This window comes from Platichthys flesus, chromosome 13 (genome assembly GCF_949316205.1).
Source record: "Platichthys flesus chromosome 13, fPlaFle2.1, whole genome shotgun sequence".
Lineage (NCBI taxonomy): Eukaryota > Metazoa > Chordata > Actinopteri > Pleuronectiformes > Pleuronectidae > Platichthys > Platichthys flesus.
This window is the reverse complement of record NC_084957.1, coordinates 3,644,147-3,662,072: the sequence shown is the minus strand read 5'-3', so window position 1 is coordinate 3,662,072 and position 17,926 is coordinate 3,644,147. Positions and strand designations below refer to the sequence as shown.

The window sequence follows — 17,926 nt, the reverse complement described above, 5'->3', positions numbered from 1 at the left end:
GTACAGGCCAGTCGGAGCGTCTCCAGGGCTTTTGTTTGTGACTGCACACCGATCTCTGGTTTGATCAAATGATTGTGTACACAGCCGTGCAGAGGGGACGGGAATCGCACCTTCTCTGCAGCGTGTGGAGGTCCGTGGATTAGGAAAGGGCTCTGCACAGCGGGGGGACTGCTCTGGGGATGGGGTGAGGTGCGTGAGTTGATGTTAGATGAAGCCATCCAGCGTTGTTGGCCTAATTATGTAATAAAAGGGGCATAAATGCTTTGAAGTCCTAAGTGCAGTTGTCAGTTTCTTTGAAGGCAAAAAGTAATTGTCATGTTCACTGCCTCACAAATCAAATCTCGAACACGTGTTCCCTCCTCCCTGAAGTCAAAGTCTGTGCTGTCCCTGCCACATGCATGCACGCACACACACACATACACACGCACACATACGCAAACACACACATGCACACACTGAAACATACCACAACCTTTACGGCGGCCTTGATCTGCCATACAGGAACTGCTGGGCCCTCCACCCTTTCATGCCCTGCTTCAAATCACCAACATCTGCAGTTGGTCAAAGCCCTGAGGTCCCCGGGGAGAGATTTTGATGCCCCCCCCCCCCCCCCCCCAAAATGAAAAAGTCCCCATTCTGTAGCTTCCTGGAACCCATGAATAAAATGACCAGACACCCTCTCTGTGGGGAAGCATGCAAACATCCCTTTAATATTCAGTCCTCGTGTGTGTGTTTGCTGCTGACAGTGAAAATCAATATCACATCAGAAGTTGTATCAGTGAAGTTGAACCTGGTTTGATTCTATTTCTGTGGAAACTGCTTCACCTTTGACCTGTTGACATCACTTACTTGTTCTCCACAGCTTGTGTTCTCGTGTTTCGCAGCATGTGTGTGTGTCTTCGTCAGGAGGTGTTTCTCAGAGGAGTCCATTCTGCCTTCAAGTGGTGATAAATGTACGTTTTCCATAACATCTTCCTCCAGGCGATGAATCCCCCCCCCCCCGTTTGAAGTTGAAGCTCGTGGTAAATGACTCCCTTGTTCCTGTGCAATCCTTCTGAGTATGGTGCTGACAAGCAGGTGACTTCCCCTCGGGGCCTTATACAGTCACATCCTGCATGAGATCCCTGGATGTCTCAGACTTATGTCTAAGAGGTTTATCAGCTCGTGCCCTGGAGATTAGTGGTGGTTGGTTTACTATCGCGGTGATTCCACTTCAAACTGCACATTTCAAACTAACTTTGTGTCGACTCAGCCCTTTTGAACACGGAGAGAAAACACTGGAAATGAAAAAAACCTCACCAAGATGTTTTTAAATGAATACGTAACTTTATTTAAATAAATGCTTTGTCATAACAAAAAAAGACAAAGGTTAAAAGAGTACATAAATTACAAGTTGAATAAATATTACACAGTGATATTCACTTAATAATTTGAGATTTTTTGTCTTTATTTTTTATTTCGCCTTATGTAGTTTCCAAATACTGACCATTTTATTTCCCACTATCCTCCTGCCACCGATGGGTCAATGTCACAAGCCAGTGAACACCTAATTATGAAAACCAATTGTGTTGACTCGTTACATCCAAAAAAAGTGTTATGTATTCAGAAAAAAGCTGTTCTGTCATTACTGTACTACTGAAGTATGAAATGTGAATATGAGTTCAAACCAGGAAGGAGACAAGAAAACTGAGGAAGTCACTACTCGCAAGCAGGTGTGTGTGTGTCTGTGGGGGGGGGGGGGGGGGGGGGTACAGGAGAAGTATTCACACCCTTGACTGATCCGGAAACATCGAAAGATCCCAGATATCAGATGTGTGAGCGTCTCCCAGTCAAAGAGGTAACTTGATCAATTCTCCTCCTGGTTGCAGTATTGTATTCCCCAGATTTCAGTGCCTCTGAGACCTGATAACCGTCGTGCTAGCTGTATCTAATATCATGCAGCCGGTGACCCCGTGTCGGAGAAGTGGCAATGCCCTGATCATGACCACCGGGCCCGTGGCGCCCGCTCCTCCTCCTCCTCCTCTTCGCCTCTCCTCTCTCCTCTCAAGACGCCACGAGGACATCTCTAGCTGCATGTTACTGTTTAATCTAAAGTTGCCCTAAAAGATGCTTGTGTAGTGGAGGTCCCAGGCATGGGCCGCACAGCCCCTGTCAACAAACATTTCCTCGAAGCACCGCCTTTACAAGGCCAGCACGAGATAACACAACATTTAGCTTCTGTGGCTGTATATTTTTTTTCAGTTATTTTTTTTATTTTACAATTTGTTCCACTAACTTCATGATCCCACATCTTAGGACGTCGTTGTGTGTCAATATCAATAGTGAGTAACTGAAATAAGTGCAAGCTGCTTTTTTTTTTTTTTGTTTTTCTTGAAAGTGGTAGTGGGGGGGGGGGGGGGTTTGGTGTTGGACGAGGGGGGGCGAGGAACCGTGACCATGTGTTCACAACCGGTCGCCGTTCCTTTGTTTTTTCCCTTTTTGTTGCAGCAAAGGAAAATGGTCGCTCTGCCCTCACGAACAGGCTTCCCCATCTCTGGCAATCATATACATTGGCATTCACATGAAAAAACGCGAGAACCCTAGCTTATTGGTTGTCAAAGAAAGAGGGGGGGGGGGGGGGGGTACGCAGCGGTTCCTCACACCTCGTTCTCATCCAGAGTCGCCCCTAGGGTGACATATACAAGACCCACCACATTCATTAGTTGTTCTCTTAATCAGAACTAACCCTCGAGTCTCTTTGTCCTCGTGTCAAGTATCGGCCCTGGCGGGGGGGGGGGGCGGGGGGGGTCAGTCTGACGAACCGAGTTGTTCCACCGTGTCATATCCGTGTCACTTTCACGTCACTATTTACTGTATATGCATGTAGGAAGGCACTGTGATTTGCACACAGAGAGAGAACAACTCTACTTTAATGACCCTGTATCAACCTGTCACGTTTGTTTGTGTGTGTTCTCCTCGTGCTCCTCCTCTAACGCAGGTGGAGAACCTGTTTTACTGGAGGCGGGGGAGCAGAAGGGTTCCAGAGGGTTAGCTTCTTGGACTGTCCTGTCCGTCGAGTGACTCTCCTGACAGGCCGCGAGGTCCTACTCAAATTCTTTACAGGCTAAACAAATCTGTTTTGTTTTTTTTTCCCCCAAAGCACAATTATATCGTTGTCATACGTTGTTTCTACAGGAAAAAAAAACAACAACATTCAATAACTATATTTAAAAAGTAACGTAATACACCATGGTTACACTGTAGTAGCAGTACTGAGGGGAAACCACTCGATAAAAAGGAACATGGCTCAAAAGTGGGCGGTCTTTACTTCACTGAAGGCAAAGAAAACAGCACAAACAAAAAACCATACAAAACTACACTTCACACAACTGGATCAGAGAAGCCGCCGCACCCGACTGGCAAGTTTGGATTTTTTTCCCGCGCTGAGCCCCCCCCCCCCCCCACCCCCGAAAAGGAATCGAACGTCAAACTTGAGTCCGGTCGTCGCCTCGGCTGAACAAAAAAATCTTTCTCTCACCAGCAGGGCGGCGCTCTCCGAGCTCTGTGTCGCCCCGCATGGCATTGTCTGTTCTAATAGGCACAGTTGGCATATCAGGCTAGCTACATTGTCGAAGAGCCACTTTCCACGCGGGTTCATCCGTGACGAATTCCGTGCACTCGTTTTGTTCGGTGAACGCTCCGTGTCCCGAGACGTACTTTAACAATAATAAGAGAAAGAGGCCGGCCCCCAAGACCACGTGGAGCGCTACCGATACTCGTGACAAAACCAAAGAGAGAGAGAGAGAGAGAGAGAAATTAGGACATTCCATTTTCTTTTTTTTTCGTAATAGGCTCACTCCGTCATACGCCAACATAGAGGCCGATACACACCACGCACTCCCACTGTATACACACATACACACATTCATGCATGCATCGTTTTTTTGTGAAGTTATCTAACACACACACATCTAAGCAGGTCCCCCCCGCCCCCCCCTCCCTCATTTCATAATAAGTGCTCTGACAGAACCACACACCCAGATAGAGTCAACTGTTACAGCCAATCCCTATCGCCTCGTTTCGTCCTCGACGGCCAATTTGTCAGCTCCACGGAAGCATCGCGTCAATGTGCCTGACGCTTTGTCTACCTTCAATAAGGATTTTTTTTTGTGTTAATTATTGTTGAACATCATACAAAGTGTTGTACTGAAACCCCCCAGGTTCTATAAAAAATATATCCATTGAGTGCATATATTTTCATGGATCTGCAATCAGGGGGGCGCCCCGGCTCAAGGGGTCCCCGCTTGCAATAGTCAAGGGATCTATTTCAATCTCCTGGGACCCCCCCCCCCCCCCCCATTTCGAAGATGAGTGCTTGGTCAACAACAGAAAAGAAACAGGAAAAAAAATAAAAAAAATACAGGTGTCCTTTTTTCAGCCTGTTCTTTCGTTTTGGATCTTTTCTTTCTCCAATTTGAAAAAACAAAGAATCTCGAGGTGAGCGGAGGGCGGAGCATACAGGTGTGATTCGGAGAAGGAGGCGTGGACCCCGGGTCAAGTGGTCGTTTAGGTGGGACAAGGGGGGGATAAGGGGGGGGACGTGGGTTGGTCCTCTCTCTCTTGTTTCACTCGTTGTTGTTGCTGCTCTCCAGGTCTTTACACTGAATGTCCCCGCCGCTGTAGTCTGTCCCCGGGAGCTGGACGCCGTACTTGTCCACGCACCAGCAGATGCCTCGTTTGCGGCCACGAGATGGTTTGCACTGCGGGTCAGAGGACAGAGGACTGGGTTAGAGAAGGTGGGGAGGGGCACAGGCTGGTTAACCACAGCAGGTGACTAGTACATCCGTTTGCCTGTCTCTGTGAAAAAGGGCTAATAAAGCTTGCAATATATAATTAGGTTATTTTCCTGTTAGCAACAGATTCTCGAGAATAAAATCCACTTTCTGCAACAATTCCACAGATATGAACTGGTTTTGCTAAATTTCTAATTCTGGCGTAAGTGTTAAGTTCATGGTGGTGGTAGGAAAAGAGTCTAAACGCAAGATGCACATGACATTGCACATAAAAAAAGTGTCACTCACCTGCTTGCGCTTGAAGAATCCTTTTCTGTCACAGTTGGGGAGGTACAGAGACAGAGCCATGACACGAGAAGTGTCCTTCATCCCCTGAATGATCCCATCCAGTTTTCTTCTGCATGGACCCTTTGGAGGCAAAGACAGCAACAGGCTCACGATCATCTCTCACGTTACTCTCCAGTTAAGCGTGAATTAAGGTGTAGGAAGTGGTTACAAGGCACCATCTGTCCTTCACAGTTATCACTACTTGGAGTTGCCAGAGTCTAAACGTTCAGTTTCTACACACTGGAACATTGAATACTTACAAATTCCGGCTCATGCTTGTCGATGGGCAGAGGGGAGTAGTCCATGGGGGAGCCCATGGAGCGCTGCTTGCCCTTATTCCTCTTCATCTCCTTGCGCATGGCGTGGGCTTTTTTACTGACCACAATGTCTTTAGGAAGGAGTGGCACTTTCGCGGGCTGGAGCTCCTCTGTAATCTCTGTGGTCATGGTGTCGTCGTGCTCCCGTGACTCGCGATCTGCACCGAATGAACACAAGATGCTCAATTAATGTCACACACTCATATCTACAGTTTAACATTTCTGTATACTTCAGGCTGGTGTGTTGTGCCTGCCCTCTGCTGAATATGAAGGGAAATGTAAATAATGTAAATTCACTTAAAGCCCAAACTCAAAAACTGCAAACCCAATAAACTTTGATCACAATCCAACTAAATATTGACCTTAGCACTTGGCTAGTTTAAAGCTAATGATCACTTTTGTGTTATGACTGATTTTAACTAGCTAGTAGCTATCTTTGTTGTTTTCGTTTTGAACAGTTTGAAATATATTGTATTTCATCGGAGCATTTCCACTGAGAACTGTGTCTTTCTACAGCTGGAAGACGCTAAATGACCCACGGAGCTGAAAGAACAGCAAAGTTCTGATATTAATATATTTTACTTGATCAGTTGTATAGCTTCAACAGAAATGTCTCCATCTCTTCTTGCGTAAAACATAACAGTATGTATACAGAAGTCACAAAAACGTATTCTCTTCTTGTTTATGTATCTACAGGGTTATTCCATAAGAACGGCTCTGCATTTAACTTCGTGTGAAACAGATTTAAGATTTAAGAATGTAAAACATCACCTCATCGGCTAATGTTTCATCCAAAAACACTCATTGTTGACCTATTATCATAAATCACGAAAAGTCCCGCAGCTCATTCGCCGCACCAGCAGAAACACAACACCAGGTGCCTTTCCCAGGGTTCGTGCCACCAAATGTTGCCTAACATTTGTTTACAGGGGAGGGGAGGCAGGAGCTTAGATCAACAGCTGATGGAACAGCTACGGTAAAACTGTGGCTTAACTGGGCTTTTCTCACCCACCACCGCTTTCCAACGCCCCAAACTCTCTTATATCACTTCCTGGGAAGTGATACGCCGACATCCAATCGCGTGAGACGAATTACAGCTGATCTGCACCCATGAGAAGACGAGCAGAGATTTGCCCGGTAATCTACAAACACCTCCTCCAGAGTCTTTAGAGATTCTCAGTGTGTTAGTGGAAAATGTTGACCGCTTGAAAATCACACACAGATGCAGGGCCGTACATATGTGTCAGCGTGCTCCTTCAACTCGGGGGGGAAGGTGGGGGGGACTGCATCACATGTTCCTGGTAAAATGTGCAAACACATTATCTGGACTGCTTGACTGCAGTAGGGCCTGGGAGCACTTGGTTTTTATATCAACGTGTCCCACATTAAACTGATTCAAATGTCAAGCGGCGGAAAAACCAGTGGCTCTGTGGACTGGTAACTGCTGGTTGCATTTCTGTCACATGTCACGCAGTCCTCGGACGTGATCCCAGCTCCCCCAGAGGGCACTGCTGTCTCAGAGATCTGGACGTCCCTCTTGATAGGGTAGTCACAGGTTGAGGTCCTTTATCCTCAACCTTGCCCCTCCCCAACCCCCACTCTCCTATCTTTGGGGCTCAGCCTCTTAAGCCCGGACCCCCAGCCAGAGGTTCTTTGAGGCCACAGAAAGAAGCCCTCTGCTCCCTCTGCTGCCCCCCCCCCCCTTTTTTGGCTTAGCTGTACCATAAGTACAGAGTTATTGTGGGGACTTTGCCAGGCCCCAACTGGCTGAAGCGTTGGTGCCAGTGGATGACCCTGGTTATATTTATCTGACAAGGAAACCCGCCGTGGTGCACAGGGCCAGACGCACTGAACCGGAGAGGAATGTTGGCTGCGGACCGTGGGCCGGCTGCCGCTGGAAGCCAAGTCGACTTCCATACTTGTGTGCGCTTGTATACGGGGTGTGCGTTTGGAAAATATGATTTAACGAGGTTGCCATAACTCCGCAGACTGGCCTGTTAGTACACAGCCACCGTGGAGAAAAGGCACTGAGATGTAACAAGGACGCGAGCTCCAAGAAAACTGATGTTCAAAGAGCCTGACACAGCATGAGCGTCTGGAGTCTCTGGGAGGGGAGCGAGGTGGGGGCAGGGTGATTACCAGAATTGGGTCTTTGGCTTCTGTGCTGCTCGGCCGTCTCTTTGAAATTAATCTCACAACTCATGACTTGGCAGGCCTTGGTTTGTGTTTAGATATGTCCTTGTGTCTCTCCCCGCTCAGACTACGAAGCTATTACTTGCTATAAATAAATACGTCAAACAAGCATTCCTATGTGCACCACACCATGTGACCGCGGTGGAAAAACTCTTCATTTTTACTCGACAGTCCAATGATTTCTCAGGGCACTTAATTAAAATGCCACATATTTGGCAACAGGAAAGTGCTGTCGAAAAAAAACAGACCTTTTTAATGCATTCTTGTTTCGTGTGTAATATCAGTCGAGCAAACAAATGGTCAGACTCAAGGTGCGGGGGCCAGACGACATCAGTTATTCTCACCTTACAAGCAAGTGACAAGTCACAGGATATATTCGAGACCGGTGTTAGAAACGAGGACTCAAAAAAAAAGGTTTGTGATCTGCTATTTGAAATTCACGGAGCTTTTCCCCTGACACAATAGCGTCTGACTCCTTTTCTCCTTTACTTTTGCAAAAATCTCTAAATTCATCTCTGCTGAAGTGGGCTCTTCAGCGCGGCCACAGAAACTCAGTTTTTCCATGCTCAGGGTACCCAGCTTGTAAAGGAGGCTTAGAGGGTCTGTGTTTAACTCCTGAAACTCGGCCAAGACACTGGCCAGCCTCCAAGTGAGCCGAGTCATGTGCAGCTCTTCCATTCCGCCGCGCCGCTATCTCTCTCCCTGTGCCTGAGCTAAAGATTTCATTAGAATGAGAGAGGAGCAGAGAAGCCAAAGGAGGTGCACCTGATACTTCTCTGTTTAAAAATTAACATCTGCGCACAATTATGCTTCATGAATATCCCAAGTTTCTTACGGGCGGCCGTCCAAAGCACTAAAGATAAGCTACTCCTTCTTTGGATTTTCTCTCCCCACTGGATCTTAAAGATTATAATCATAACATTAAGATAGCGAAATAAGAATAAACAATAGTTTCTCCCACCTTTCATTTGGATTTTAGCAGCATTAGAGCCACGTTTGTTTTCGCCCTGCCTTCGATTAAGTCTCTGTGCAGCATCTGAAATTACATCTTTACAGGATGTAAGAGGCTGGTGAATAGGGGTGCTGTGTGATCTCCACAGGGGGTATGACAAGATAATTGTGAGGATAAATGAGCCTGAGGGCCTGCGCCATATAACGCACGACATTAGTAAACCATCCTTCAGCCTCAGCTACTTAATATTTGAAGGAAGGCCACGGCCCGATAACCCTGCAGTCTCTGGAGCACAGAGGGAGGTGTGAACAGCCCACTCAGGTCCTGATGACCCAAAAGAAATGAGTCTGCTGGAACACTGTGGTGATCAAATAAGTGTCAAACTAGTATGATAGGTTACATCATCTGCACAGAGTTGACAGCTTTAAGCCCCGTCACATGACACTGACAAAGGCTCCATAAATATACAGACTTTATCAAATGTTCGGTCCGTGATTCTGTTTTCACCGTGAGAGTAAAGGATTTATGTTGTGACCCTTATATCCTGTTGTTTCAGAGGGAATTCAGTTGTTTGGCCCAGTGCATGCTCTCAATCAGCTCCCGCACATGCAGGAAATCTCTCTTCCCATGGTATTGTGCACGCAGAATATGTTCATTGCAATCAAAAAGTTTCCTGCTTTTCTGAATGCACGGTATAAATAGCAGCGAGAACAATTCAAGGATAATAACTCGCAAAACAGGACTTGTGAGGCGATAGAGAAATCGCTCCCGGTGGGAAACGCTCCTATAGGTAAGCAAACTTTCTGACCTGTTTACAGCTTCCACAGTGTAAACAGAGGCTCGGCCTGCAAGTGCTCATGTGAACAGTAGAATACCAGAGGGAGGCGCACGGCCCTTCTACTGTACATTCCTAATTTTGCTCTGAGGTCCCGTCCCACATCTGAGGTTTGTTCTTTAACGAGCCACATGGACGTTACACAATCTCTTTTTGGGTCATTGTCACCACAACACAATTGCTGGGTGTGACGATGTTCTGACTCCGAGGCGGCTGAAGCAGCTATTTTGGCGAGTGTCGAGCGTTACTGTACAGGGCCGGACTCCGAGCAGTGCAACACAAAACATCACAGTGAGTGAAAGACCGGCTTCACGTTTAATTTGCGTTTGACACCAGCTCGATGGTGCGAGACCAAGCGTATCCCCACAAAGTCAACGCCACAACTCAGACACCATCTTCAATATGCTTCTACGTGACCATAAGAATCAAGAATGACACGATGTCATTAGCCGTGAAGCCTTTAGGAGGACACGAGGCAAAAGATGGGATTTAGCAGCTGGGACACAAAGTTAAAGTTTCACCCGTCGCACATTGAGGGTAACACAGACGTTGCAGAGCAGACACCGGAGCCTCCTTTGTCTCAGAACTCCAGAGGACCGTGTTTTTAGCCCTGCTAGTGATTTGGGTTTTCAACAGCTCCCCTGTGGAGTGCTCTCTTGTGCCGGGCTGGCCTGTAACCAGGTGTCAGCGGTGAGATCACCGGTCAGGTCTAAACACATGTGACATCATTTCAGAGCCCAGCGAGCAGCCATCCTTGCCTTTTGTATCGCATGCTTGAGACCACAGTGTTGATTTCTGTCACGGCTGTCGACACCAGCAGGTTCGGTGTCAGCGACCAATAAGCCGTACGAATATCCCTCGTTAAAGTTTTACACGTGGAAATATGCTTTAAATAAAAGCCCCGGTGTCATATCTAAGAAACAGGTAATCTATCCTCTCTCTCCCACAGCATCTGATTTGCCATGAATTGTGTGTTTTTTTTCTCAAAGTCCTCGTGTGATACGTTGGGCGAAGTGACCTTTGAGATAATTCTCTGCAGCACCTGTAACAGATCAGTTGCAGCATGCTAAGCTTTCACTGCGCTGTCTCCGATGTTCAAGGTGAGACGGGCTGGAAAGCCACAAACGCTCTTTCCTTTCACATGAGCCCATCACGAAGCTGTCAGGCAGCCGGGGAACAGACACACGTGACCGGAGCTATATCGAACGTGGCATGTCTGTGCCAGCTCGCAGCAGCGGCGGCCGCTAGCAGCACACAGAGCACGGTGGCTGGTTGTCATTAGTCCCAGTGTGTGGACGCAGCCTCGGTTTCCCAGTAAACCAGCTGTGGGACATGGAGAAAGCAGATGGTGATTCTCAAAAGTTGAATTACTTTCTAGAAGTGCGCGATGACAAGCAATTCTGCATGTGAAGGCAACAGTGTTACCATAGAAGGTGTAGGCCTATGTGAGGTTCTCAGGACGTGTTAAGCATCAGACGCCTGCGTTTAGTTGACCTACTGATGATTGTAAGTAATCAGGACAAATACATGCAAGTGTTCGGAATGTCAATGTAGCTGAAAAGGCTCCAGAACCGTCTGGCAACAGGTTAAAACTGCCTCTAAGGAGCCAAGACGAATGTGAAGCATGCACATCATCGGTGAAGGCACCAGGTTTCCTGTTGCTATGCTAATAAGGGGGCACAGCCTGTCTGTCCATGTGAGAGTGGAGTATTTCTGGATTTGGAGCCACTCCCTAATCATCTTTTGTTTCTTGGCAAAGAGCAATCTGTTCAAACATAAGGCCCCCTTCAGAAGCTTGAAGGACGAGGGGGCCTAGCTGCCATGAAGTCATATCTGTTGGCAAGCTTTCTAAGTGCCCCCCCCCCCCCCCCCCCCCCCTCCGGAGCACGTCCCACCTCCTGTGCCTCACAATCCACGCAGCTCCTGGGAGAACAGCGCAGGCAGAACATGAATTAATGCACTGCTGGGACACGAAGCCAGGCGCACAGTGACGGCCATGGCCCTTTTTTTTACATGAGCAGTAGGAGGATGGGGGGGGGGGGGGGGGGGGGAGCAGGGGGGAGAGGATAGCAAAGATTCCTCTCTCCCATTGTTTGGCTGCACCAGTCAGTATTCAGCAGGCTGCAGCTCTCCTGAGTGTGGCGGACACTCGAGCTCCTCCTCCCTGTGTTTGCCTTGCTCAGCTGGTGGAGCACACAGACAGCTGCAACCCCACACCACAGGAAGCCGGCCTCAACAGTTCCCATCAGCCGAGGCCGTTTGACAGAAGGCCCTTCAGAGGAGAGAGGGAGCCGGAGGCATTCTGCTGAATCACTGCGTTGTGACTGAGCGCCCATGCAGTGAGTGCACTGCCAGCGACAGGAAAAGATGCTCTGATTACCTCCGAGGGCCAACAAAGAAGTCAGGCTCAGAGTGTGTGTGTGTGTTTGTGTGTGTGTGTGTGTGTGCTCCTGAAGTCATATCCTTGCGAGGACCAGGCATAGACCCTACCAAATGAGGACATTTTGGCCAGTCCTCACTTCTTCACAGGGCTGTTGAGGATTAAGACCTGGTTTTGGGGTTAGGGTTAGTCATTTAATTTGGATGGTTAGAGTTAAGGTCATGGGTCTATAGGGAATGCATTATGCCAATGAGTGTCCTCACTAAGAGAGAAGCACCAACATGTGTGTGTGTGTGCAATGTCAGAGTGAGCCACAACTGCCTGAGGTGTCACAACAATCACACACAATACACACCCAGACGCACACACATGCATAGCCCCGCCCAAGCATACGTGAGAGGAAACACACCCACCCTCCCTCACACACACACACACACACAGAGCACAGTCTACCTGCACACCAGTCCCTGATCAATGCTCAGGTTGTGTTGTGTATTTTTAGACTCACATTCTGTTCGTGCATCACAGGGAGGAGAGGTGAGGGGTTGGCCCACTGGGTGCAAAGAGCCTGATGATTCTGTCAGCAGCCCAAATAAAAGGAGCCCAGTGGGTAGCCTGTTCTACAGAATGAGGCGTGTGGCCAAAACCTTTGTGGTTGTCACCTACTTATCCAGTTGTTGACAAGCTGCTAAAAACCTGTGAGTGACAGTGGAGCTCTCTGCTGCACCGAGAACTGTCCTAAATCATTCAGGGCTTCTGGATGAGCTCTCTCTCTCTCTCTCTCTCTCTCTCTCTCTCTCTCTCTCTCTCTCTCTCTCTCTCTCTCTCTCTCTCTCTCTCTCTCGCTCACACACACACACACACAGGCAGAGGCTACAGGTTTAGTGGTAATCCGACTCTAAACACCACCCTAGGGGCAGCCCGTAGACCTAAATCTATCTAAATTCTGCTTTAACTGGAGGAGAAGTAAGTGGAGCGGCACCTCGTCCGTTCCCATGCAGTCTGTGAAACCGGGGCTGCGCGTTCTCCCTGCGCACGGATCGATTTCACGTCTCCAGTATGGTGAGGTGCGAGTGGGGCTGGAGCTGAACTGCGCACAGGACCAAGCGGGGCTGGAACATCGCGGCGTTTGACAGACACTTGTTAAAGCACAGGATATTAAAGGCTGGAGACTCAGACCCACGTCCCCCCTCACCCCCCTCCCCCCCGTGCACCTCGCATGAATAAGCCCCGCTCCTGCCCGCAGACCACTTTCTGATAAAGTTCTGCTCCCACTTGAGAACGTCTTTTTTTGGCACAAATCGCTGCAAAGCCTGAACAGAAATGTAAATATTTTTAAAACAGGGTGGAGGTGGGGCTGCCTTGGACCCTTGTCAACCAGCCCTGGGCGCTGCTCGACCGCAGCTTGACAGCGGCTGTCCCGCACCGCCGGGCACCGCTCCAACCCGCGGGACACGCCATGCGCCTTTTACGCGTCCACCGCAGCGCAGCGTCGAGCCGCAGCGCAGAACGACATTCTCCAGCGACCGAGGGCAACAAACCACCGGTGCCTTTGTTATTAAACCTGCTACAGAGACGATGCAAGATATAAATAAAGCTCCACCAAAAAGCTGGATGCGTGTGGCCGCTAAGGTGCGTGGACTTTATATCTCCACAAAGAGCCGAGGTGAGAGGCGGAGTAAGCTCCTGCAGCCTGTTTAATCGCGGCGGTGGATAGAAGTTAATCAGACGGCTCCTCAAACCATCTGTCAAACACACGCTGTGTCAGGGAGCAGCGGACACACGCTCCACAACAGTGAGGGAACCACACATGCTCCCTGAATTTCACATCACACACACACATATACAAATAGAGATGATATAAAAAAGAATATTTCAAGTATTGGAGCTGGTTGGTTGATATATAATCAACTGGTCTTGTGGCTGTTGGACTGTGTGCATGACCACACAGCCGCAGGTTCCCCCGCGTGGGACGAGATGCTATTAAACACTGATCCACAGCCGCCCCGCGCGCAATGGGAGCCGCTGGTGCGTCTTCGGTTCGGATCCCCCCCCCCCCCCCCCCCCCGTGCATGCGTGCAGCCAGCCGGGCGGACGGTGCGGGTCTTACCTATTGGCGGGTGAGCGGGTTTGTATCCTTTCTCGTTGGTGCACACTCCCCTGCCGTGGAGCAGGGCGTGCAGGGGCTTCTCCTCCCCGCTCCTCGGCAGGCAGCGGAGGCCCTGGGTGCACGTCCCCGTGTACACGCCGCACGCCTGCCCCTCGGACAGGGCGCACGTTAGGCAGCAGCCGCAGCCGGGCTCCTTGACCAGCTGGCAGCCGATCGGCACCGGGGGGCACATGGACAGCGCCTTCTGGTCGCAGGGCTCGCACGGCACGTACGAGCCCAAGCAGCCGGACAGCCCCAAGATAAATGTCACCAGGAGGCAGAAACTCAGAATCATTGTTGGTGCTCGCTGCAGTTAGAGCATACAGCTGAAATGCGAAGAGGAGGAGGCGAAAAAAAAAAAAAAAAAGTAGTCTGGTCTAATGAACACAATGCCTCAGTCAGATAATCCGATTTTTAAAAGCTAAAGCCAAGAGTCTTTATCCAGGAGTGTTGCTATCTATGAAGGAAAAATACAAAAAAATTAAAAATAATGATCTGTGCACCGTGCAAAAAAATCAACACAAAATTTGTTCAAATGGGCAAATTTAAAATATATGTGCAGCTTCTTCACCCCCCCACAAACGAGATATATGTGGTCCTCTGCGGGAGCAAAACAATTTCTTTGCAGGAAATCTCAACTTCTCTCGCCCTTCAGCTTGCACTCCCAATACTTTCTCCAGCACCAGAGGTTTTCCTGAGCAGACTGATCAACTTGAGAGCTGCCTTGCGTTTTAAAAAAGTAGCCGAGCCCAAACGCAGCAGGGGAAGGAGGCGCACCACGGCTTGGCAGCAGCAGGAGGAGGAGGAGGAGGAGGAGGAGGAGGAGGAGGAGGAGGAGCAGGAGGGACGCTCTTTCACCCTGAATGCTGAACTGATGCCGAGGTGCAAGAGGCAGCAGCGCAGAGAGACGCAGCCACAATCCAAAAGCAGTCATGCACGTCTTTTATTTGTTGTAGTGCACAAATAAATAAATAAATTACAATAAAACACGATGCAACAAGTCATCCGAGCTCATATTCAATCAATCTGAGTTGTGAGTCAAACAACAACCTCCTTTATTATTTACAGAGGGCGAGTTTAGTTCATCTGGACACGTAGAAGAGCAGGAACTTTAAATTCAACAGGCTCGTCCCTGGATCACACGCTTTCTGCAGGTTGAATTCGGGGGGGGGGGGGCAATGACGTGGACGCACGGTTGATGCAGTTCGCAGCTGGAGGTGTTCAGACGTCACAGGTTCACACCGGCAGTTGATACCTGCTCCGGTTCACCTGATGCACCTGTTGCTTCCACTGGACACCGTCGAGGCTGCTGCACGCGGAGCCGGATGAGGGACTCCACCATGCACCACCTGCACACACACCAGCCTTCTTCTTCTCTTTCTCTCACACACACACATACATACATACAGGGAAAGTCATGTGCAGGGAAAGAGAGACAGAGGGAGAACAAAAAAAAAAAGATGTCACGAACTCTGGGATTCGAGGCAACAGCCTGACAACTTAAGTGCAACTGGGCTCTATTATTTTATAGCCTGCACGCAGAATAACGCCTGATTGTTTCAGCGTGTGCCTCTTCTTCTTCCTCTTCTTCTTCTTCTTCTTCTTCTTCCTCTTCTTCTTCTTCTTCTTCTTCTTCTTCTTCTTGCACCACATATGTGCTCTAAATCAGTCAGAGCTGTTCTTTCCATCTCTGCAGGTTTTCTACTTTCCTCTGTAACCTCAGAGTGTCTGAAAGTGGTGTCAGCTTCCCTCACTGTATTCACTCTTCTTCTTGATAAACTGCAAAAGCTCATTTCTTGAACGTGGCCATCACTAACGCACCAGTTTCCCATTTGCCCATGTCCAGTGGAGGTGATTTACTCCCGTCGGTTCAGCAGGCGACCACTAGAAGGCGCTGTTAACAATGGTAAAGTGTGGAGGAGCTTCACGTCCTCTGCTATGTGTGTGTGTGTGTGTGTGTGTGTGTGTGTGTGTGTATGCACCTTAGAATCAAAGAAATTAACACACTAATGCCACCTCTACTGCAAACTGGCACTGGCACAGAGCTTGATTGTGCGCAGAGCATATGCAACTTTTGGATGAGTACTCAGGATTCTAAAAATAGAGCGGCTGAAGTGTTTATTTCGTACCGAAAAGCAAAATATTCTCCATGGAATCAATGACTGGATAATTACATAATTCCATTTATATGTAAATCAAATTCTCATGGGCATTTATAATTTACCCTGGCAGCGCCCCCTCTAAATTTGTGATTCACCACAACATTAGTATGGCACATGTTTGGTGTTTCCTTTACTTCAATTCAGCCATGATTGTTTAAAACTTGGTTTACGGAGGATGTTGAAGGCTTCCATAACCGCTGTTTACATATCTGGACTGTTTTCTTTCCCCATGGCTTTTTTCCCTCTGGTTTCCCTTACATGCCTCCGTCCGCGCTATCACTTCCCATCTTCTGCGTTTGACTGTAAACATCTGGAACGGGCTGAACGGGACAAATTATGGAAAAAAAACAAAAAAAAAACACACACACATACATTAATTCAGCAGCCCGCAGAAAACGCACAGAGCGAACAGTGATGGTCTGGAGTCCTCGGCAGCAGCCAGCTCCAGAGGCGAAGCGCTGCGGTGAGTCAGAGTTCCCTCCAAAACCAACAGGAGCGGCAGAAACCCTGCAAACAGCGAGCTAAGACATAAATCTGGCCTCCGCTGGCCAAACCCGAGCAGCGATAATGAATGGGATTAAGACAGTAGAGCGGCGCGGATTAATGGAGCATCCAGCAAATCTCCGCCGGGCATGAGACGACGAGACAGGAAGACAAACGACGAGGACAACGGGCTCCCGGGACAAGGTTCACTTGAGGATGTACAGTATTATATATGTTCTTCATATGTTTTTCTCCTTACAGGCAAAATAACATTCCCCCCCGAAGGTCTGCTCCTCCCTCCTGTCCTATGCATCGGTCGGACTTAAAGGAAAAACAACATATTTTCAGGGTGCACTCGAGTGCCAGCGCTAAAACTTAAGGATAGAGTGACCTTACTTGGACGTTTTGGGCATTCGGCCTCGGCAGCCACAAGTGGTGAATAATTCTGAGCTCAGATTAGAAGCAGTCGAGTGGTTTCAATGTACAGAAAACAAAGTTTATCACCAGTTTGTCACACACACAGAGTTTTCCTCACTGAACCTGAGAGATGATACTCGATGACTCTTGAGTCTGTTTTTAAACTTACCTCTCCTCTTGAACTTGCTGAACCTGATTACAGTTAAGCCGCTGACTAATGCTTTATTGTCACTGGAGATCGTGCCCGCCGGCTAATGATTCATAAAACTATAAAGATGTTTGTGGCGCTGAGTGGGAATGAAAGAGGAAACACACACTCCCTATGAGCAGCATGAAACCTTTTCATCGTGCTGCAGAGATCAACACCGGGGTCGGCTCCCACCACCACAAACTCCCTGGAAGTCTTCGTCAGTGTCTTCTGTGTGTGGGGCTCCTGAGATGTTTGTATTGTGTTAGAAGCACGGAGGATCCTATTGTGTTCTCACAATGGCTCATTCGGAGTTTCTGCAGACTTTAGGGGCCCAGGAGAAGAAGGTCTGCAGGAACTCTGGAGGTTCTCACTGGGAGAACTGGGTTCCCACCGTGCAGCCCAGCTGAGAAACCTCCAGAGGATCTCCCAACACCAGTGCCTGTGAACTTATAACTTGAAACAAACAAAGGTCAATGAAGATCACAGATTTCTGAAAATCCTAAATATGTCGCCATCTAGAGGTGGAATCTTTCACATTAACAAAGTGATGTAGAGTTGTGCCTTGGTGCAGTCAGTGTGACATCACTGGTGGGAGGAACCTTAAATCCATCAGCATCTATCAGCTTGGTGGAAAATTAACATACAATCCAATACTATAAAAGTTGACAGTTTGAATAATTGTCCATTGTCTGTCATATTCATCAGCGTCCGTCCACCTCAGCTGTCGATTCAGACTGAACTTTGATATT

The 17,926-nt window shown here is 48.5% G+C and overlaps 1 protein-coding gene across 1 annotated transcript; it reads right to left on the bottom strand.

The window, feature by feature from the left end:
• Positions 1-1,306: 1,306 nt before the first annotated feature.
• On the bottom strand, positions 1,307-14,664 carry igfbp5b (insulin-like growth factor binding protein 5b). The gene is made up of 4 exons (XM_062402049.1): positions 13,887-14,664; positions 5,360-5,574; positions 5,061-5,180; positions 1,307-4,739 (listed from the first exon to the last, which is right to left on the bottom strand). Exons 1-4 carry the CDS (start codon positions 14,218-14,220, stop codon positions 4,605-4,607), a joined length of 804 nt encoding a protein of 267 aa, XP_062258033.1. The 5' UTR covers positions 14,221-14,664; the 3' UTR covers positions 1,307-4,604.
• Between the last annotated feature and the right edge of the window lie 3,262 nt (positions 14,665-17,926).

Bases quoted from the DNA above. Each gene is read 5' to 3' on its own strand.
- igfbp5b (XM_062402049.1), bottom strand. From the start codon at position 14,220: ATGATTCTGAGTTTCTGCCTCCTGGTGACATTTATCTTGGGGCTGTCC. The intron at 5,575-13,886 runs GTAAGACCCGCA...CATTCGGTGCAG, and splicing joins ACCCGCTCACCCGCCAATAG to ATCGCGAGTCACGGGAGCAC. The intron at 4,740-5,060 runs GTGAGTGACACT...TCTGACCCGCAG, and splicing joins GATTCTTCAAGCGCAAGCAG to TGCAAACCATCTCGTGGCCG.